Source organism: Apis dorsata, unplaced genomic scaffold (genome assembly GCF_000469605.1).
Source record: "Apis dorsata unplaced genomic scaffold, Apis dorsata 1.3 scaffold_293, whole genome shotgun sequence".
NCBI classification, from domain to species: domain Eukaryota; kingdom Metazoa; phylum Arthropoda; class Insecta; order Hymenoptera; family Apidae; genus Apis; species Apis dorsata.
The window spans coordinates 885,326-891,051 of record NW_006263568.1 but is presented as its reverse complement, the minus strand read 5'-3'; the positions used below and the strand labels follow the sequence as shown (position 1 = coordinate 891,051).

General features: G+C 26.1%; 1 protein-coding gene across 10 annotated transcripts in view; it reads left to right on the top strand.

The window, feature by feature from the left end:
- The window catches only part of LOC102674832, an 11,108-nt gene extending 5,596 nt beyond the window's left edge, over positions 1-5,512 (top strand). For all 10 annotated transcript variants that reach the window (XM_031511184.1, XM_031511189.1, XM_031511191.1 and 7 more), the window contains 9 exons: positions 512-795; positions 1,605-2,140; positions 2,467-2,729; positions 2,806-3,133; positions 3,756-3,887; positions 4,091-4,278; positions 4,420-4,563; positions 4,904-5,028; positions 5,109-5,512. In XM_031511184.1, coding sequence (XP_031367044.1) covers positions 512-795; positions 1,605-2,140; positions 2,467-2,729; positions 2,806-3,133; positions 3,756-3,887; positions 4,091-4,278; positions 4,420-4,563; positions 4,904-5,028; positions 5,109-5,203 — 2,095 coding nt within the window. In that variant the 3' untranslated portion in view covers positions 5,204-5,512. The remainder of the gene's footprint in view (positions 1-511; positions 796-1,604; positions 2,141-2,466; positions 2,730-2,805; positions 3,134-3,755; positions 3,888-4,090; positions 4,279-4,419; positions 4,564-4,903; positions 5,029-5,108) is intronic.
- The last annotated feature ends 214 nt before the right edge of the window (positions 5,513-5,726 follow it).

The following is a 5,726-nucleotide window of genomic DNA, read 5'->3' as shown; positions in this document are numbered from 1 at the left end:
AAAAGTTTTTTTTTTTTTTTTTTTTTTTTTTTTTTTTTTTTTGTAATAAATGATTTTCAAAAAGCGAATGTATCTGAAGCAACGTGTCGAGATTCGTGATACGAACTCTGTAACCGATTAAAAAAAGTACACTTTCACTTCTGGTCCACCACGCAAGTAAGTAGTACTTAAATACTTATACATACATACATCGATGTCTATAGACACTCATTGTGTATATTGTGCCGTCTTTTTGATTATATACAATTTAAAATCGAAAAAATAACAAACAACTTGTAGTTGAAATAAAAATGCTAACGAAATATAGATAAAAATAGATGATATAATATAGATACAATATAAGATTATTAATAATATGAATAATGTAAAAAAAATATATATTATCTCAATAATATAAATCTTTATTCGTTCTGTTTTTTAATTTTTAATTTAAATAAAAAAGTTTTTAATTGAAATGAAAGTGTATTTCATTATCATGGATCGTTACATTACCCTTATAATTTGTTTCCAGAGAGCAATACCTCTTCAATGTTTTCGAAGTAATAGTTTCGACATTGGAATCGAAATTACAACGAATCGAAAACTTGGATAAGGCGGTAGAACATTTGATGAGAAGAGTGGAAGCTTTGGATTCACGTGTCAATGATAATATTGATAAAACTGATGCGGTTATTACGAAGTTAAGAACATTAGATCTAAAGCTTTTCAATTCTCATACAATTGAATTTTCTTCAACTGAATCTGCATTTTCGGCAAGAACGATCGATGATAAAAACGACAGTGAAATTAGAAGTGGTATGTATGTATACGCAATGATAATGAAATATATAAATAATATAAATAACATACAATTGATTATTAAAATATTTATCAATAATAAACAAAAGTTGCTGTTCAATCTATATATCAAATATATCCCTACTTTAGAATCTATATATTAAAAATAATCCTATGATGTACATAACCTTAATTTATAAATTATGGACTAAGTAAAATGGATAAATATGATCAATATTATAATCTGATCTTTTTAAATTTTTATTTTTTAAGACATTTAAAATGTATTGTTTAAGTGAACAACATATGTGATATAAAATAGGATTTAAAGGAGAAATGTTTTAAAATGGATTTGAAACTATTCAAAGAATACGTAGAATGTTCAAGTGAATGTTCAATAAAGGCGTGTTTTAGCATGTATTGAGACACAAGGCAAATAGTTCAAATATTTTCTTTAATTATCCACAATTTAAAAACTAAGATATATAAGAAGTACATTTATATATTTAATTATTTTTTTTATCTATTTTGTTATATAAATTCATCGCGTATGGACATGTATTTGTGAATTATCCTATATAAATTAATAGTTAATTTTTTTTCATTTATATTATCTATTATGTTTATAGATATACATACATGTACATGCCTATATACAATCCTGTTTTCCCTATATTTTTCTTTTTTCCTATTTCTCTTCATCTTTTTCCTTCTCACTTTTATCTTCTTGCTAATGCTTCTGCTTCTTTTCTTCCTTTGTATTTATCTTTCATTATTCAAGTTTATTATATATATATATATAAATTTAAATCTATTCGGTAAAATAGGTTCGAAATTGCAATCGATTCATCAAAAACGAGAGAATCCATCGTCGGAAACTCTTGGGGAAAAATTATTGTCGCTCGATCAAAAGGTATCGGACATAGATAATAAATTGATCGATTTGAAACACCAGTTGGATAATAATTTTTTACAAAATGACGACATAAATGCTGAAGCCAGTGAAAAGAAGCCGATTAGCATGAGTGTAATTGAAATAACAAAAGCGATGAGCAACGAAATAATAAATCACATTACGATCGAGATAGAAAATTTAAGGCAAGCGACCAATAATATGGACAGGAAATTACAATTCCACGTCAATTTAGTGTCTGATCGTTTGGGAACCATTTATAACATGATGACAGATGTGCACGATGCGATATTAGTAAGAGGCACTACTAATACTCGGTCACCGTTCAACATCACAACAACGACAACTACCGAACCACCTCCAAAGCAAAGTAAAATAGATCGACTCGTCGAGCAAATGTATCCAATGTTGACCGTTTCGGAAAAAATGGACGAAGTTTGGAATATTGTAGTAAGTTAAAATTTAATTATTTATTTTAATTCGATCATACATTTTACATACATTTTGTTTCGAATAATCGAAAATCAAGGACATGGATCTCATAAATTATTGGATTTTAAAATATTATGCGAACTTTGAACGTACGTACAAATATGACGTAATTGCACGTTATGCTATTATTTTAAATCTGTCACGTGACATTGTTGTGAGTTCATTGATTTTTATTTTTTGAATTTTTTAAAAAAAATTTTTATTCATATTTCAAAATTTGTACTTTATATTTATATTTCAAATTCGTTCAAATTCAATTCTCATAAGAATATTTTTGTCAACAGGTTGGTACAAAAAGTTCCGTGGACGATCTTTTACCAAAATCTGATGAATTACTTACGCAAACACAAAGACAGGAAAGAGCGATTAATGAAATTCATACGGATTTAAGATTGAAAACAAACAAGATTATTGAAAATTTGGAAGGAGTTGAGAATAGATTGCGGAAGCAGGAGGATGATGTTGCTAATTTTGCCCAGCGTCCAATTCCTGCAGAATTGCTTCTCGATCCTACGATCGATCGTCTGGTTGAATATGATTCGAACAGGTTTTCTTCGTATATAATAAAATTCTATTACTCACTAATATGACATCGATCTTTAACGAAGAATAAATTTTTTCAGATACGTTGGTCTCACCGATGACATCCCAGGAGAAACAACCGTACCACCAGTGAATCCAACAACGATCGTTTCATCGGTGTCGATGTCCATTTCTTCCTCGACTTCGTCGAATACCATGTCGCTCAATAATTTCAACAATTCGACTAATGTTACTGGTTTTGCAAATTTCTTTAATTCTACTGCCAATCCTGGAATATCGTCACCTTCGAGTTCACAACGATCCTCGTCCAAAAATCGTGGAGTTATATTTCCAAGTGTCAAAAACAAACCAAGTCCAGCAAATTCAACATTTAACACAGATGGATTTCTTAGTTACAAAGATGTTAAGGTAAAGAAAACAGGAATTTATTCCATTATTGATAAATATATTATATTAATAGGAATGAAAGAAAAAATGCTTAAGAAAATGCTTATAACATATAAATATATATGATCAACATTTATGTTGCATATATATTGTTCATGGTTGAAAATTTATTATGTAAATTGATTATATATATGTTTTGGGGATTTCATTAATCATTTTATAGTTTTTTCATAATTAGTTGTCTCAAACTGTGAATAGCATATAAAAGTTATTGTATATATCATTTGTCAATTCACATATTCATGTATTGTTGAAATACAATTAATGATGAATTTTTGTAGTAGGATTATATGTACTTATTAAATAATGATGATTCTATTATCATTTTTTTTACAGATACTTAAATTTATTATTTAAATTATTTATTTCACTTATAATATTTTCAATTACAGATATATTTTTCACAATACAATTACAAAATATAAAAATTAAATATATAGGAATTCTTATGAAAAATTAATGATTTAATATAATGATAATACTTATTTATAATGAAAAATCTAAGAAGAAAAAATTTTTTCCGTCAATATTTAATATATACAATATACATTATGTATGTATCATATCTTGTTCAATGTTATAGGGTTACTCGTGCGTTGATTTATTAAATGCAGGAATGAGAGATAGCGGTGTTTATTACCTTCAAATTCGCGGAACAACTTACTGGTTTCTCAAGGTTTATTGTGAACAAGATATTGCTGAAGGAGGTTGGACAGTAAGCAATTCATTTAAACATTTTTTTTAACATGTTTCGTGATGTACAATTCAATTTCTTGAAATTATAATGAAATATATAATAAATCATTCCAATAATAATTGGAATATATTCCTTTCCATTTATTTTCTTCAATCTTTCAGAAATTCTATTTAACATCAATTTTCATTAAAAACAATTTTCATTAATTTTTTTTTGCATAGGTCATTCAAAGAAGAGATGATTTTGGAGAGCCAAGAGAAAATTTCAATCGAGATTGGGCGGATTATAAAAATGGTTTTGGTGATCCTGCTCGAGAGTTCTGGCTTGGCAATGAAAATATATATATGTTAACGAATAACGAAGATTACATGCTCAGAGTAGAACTTGAAGATTTTGAAGGTAACAAAAGGTAAAAATAACAATAGCAACTGAACTATTGATTTTATTTAAGCTTTTATTTCGATATATTTGAGAAATATTTAAATCTGTTCAATTTTAATAATTACATTTTCGAATGTTTCTGTATAAATATATATATATTTTTTTATAGATATGCGCAATATTCTCACTTCAAAATTTATTCAGAAGCAGAATATTACAAATTAGAAATTGATGGTTATGATGGAAATGCCGGTGATTCATTGAATGATCCTTGGTATGGTTCAAACAATAGTCCCTTCTCCACATATAATAGGTAATAATTCTTTTTCATTTGTTGAATAATATAATTTGTAAAGTTATATATGAATTTAAATATAATTACATGTAATATTGTGTCATATAAAAATATTATATCATATATAATCGGCTATTTTTTGAGTTATTTCATTTATTTATATTTATTTATTTATTTATTATTATTAATTTGAACTTTAATTTATACATAGCAATTGTAAAAATCGTGAATTATATCAAAGCAAATTGTATACAAAAAATAATTAAATAGATATATAACATGTATTTTAAAAGAAACGTGATATAAACATAAATATATATTTAGAAGGACTATATTGAATCGAAATCTCATTTTGTAGGGATAATGATAGATCATCGTTGAATTGTGCTTCCATGTTGAAAGGTGGCTGGTGGTGGAAATCTTGTGGACGAGGATTAAATGGTCTTTATTTGAATGATCCTCAGGATTTAACTGCTCGACAAGGTGATATATATGCATGTATATTTATTTATATTTACTTGTTCACAATTTAATCTATTCAATAAAAAATTCTCTTTTCAAAGGTATCGTATGGTTCCGCTGGAGAGGTTGGGATTATACTTTGAAACGTGCTACGATGATGATTAAACCGAAAGGACCAACAACAGTAACGATATAGAGGCTTACATAAATTTTTCTAGAAGAATTATAATACGTTTATACGTTATAGCGTTTCGTATCAATGAACACAATTTCTTACAAGTTACCAAATATGTATATTTTATATACATAAATACATATAAGAATTGTATAATAGCATCGAATGAAATAATCTTTCAGAAAATTTTCATTCTCTCTACAGATTTTTATTAAATTCGATATTTTATATTTATTTCAATGAAATTATTTTTTTCGATTCTGATAGATTAACAATGTAAAGAATTGAAAATAACAAAAAATGCAAATTAAGCATAATTAAATATAAATATAGTTTCAAAACATTTAATTTTTTCGAAATTTTTATAAATATTTTTTATAAGTATAAAAGTATAAAATAATTTATGTTGGTTTTTATTTATTTAAATACTTAATTAAACACGATAACCATGTAAAATGTGAATTATAATTTATAGATTGTATTTCAAAATACTTTAAAAATAATGGAAATTTAATTTCGTGATATGTAGTTTTCAAAGTTAAAA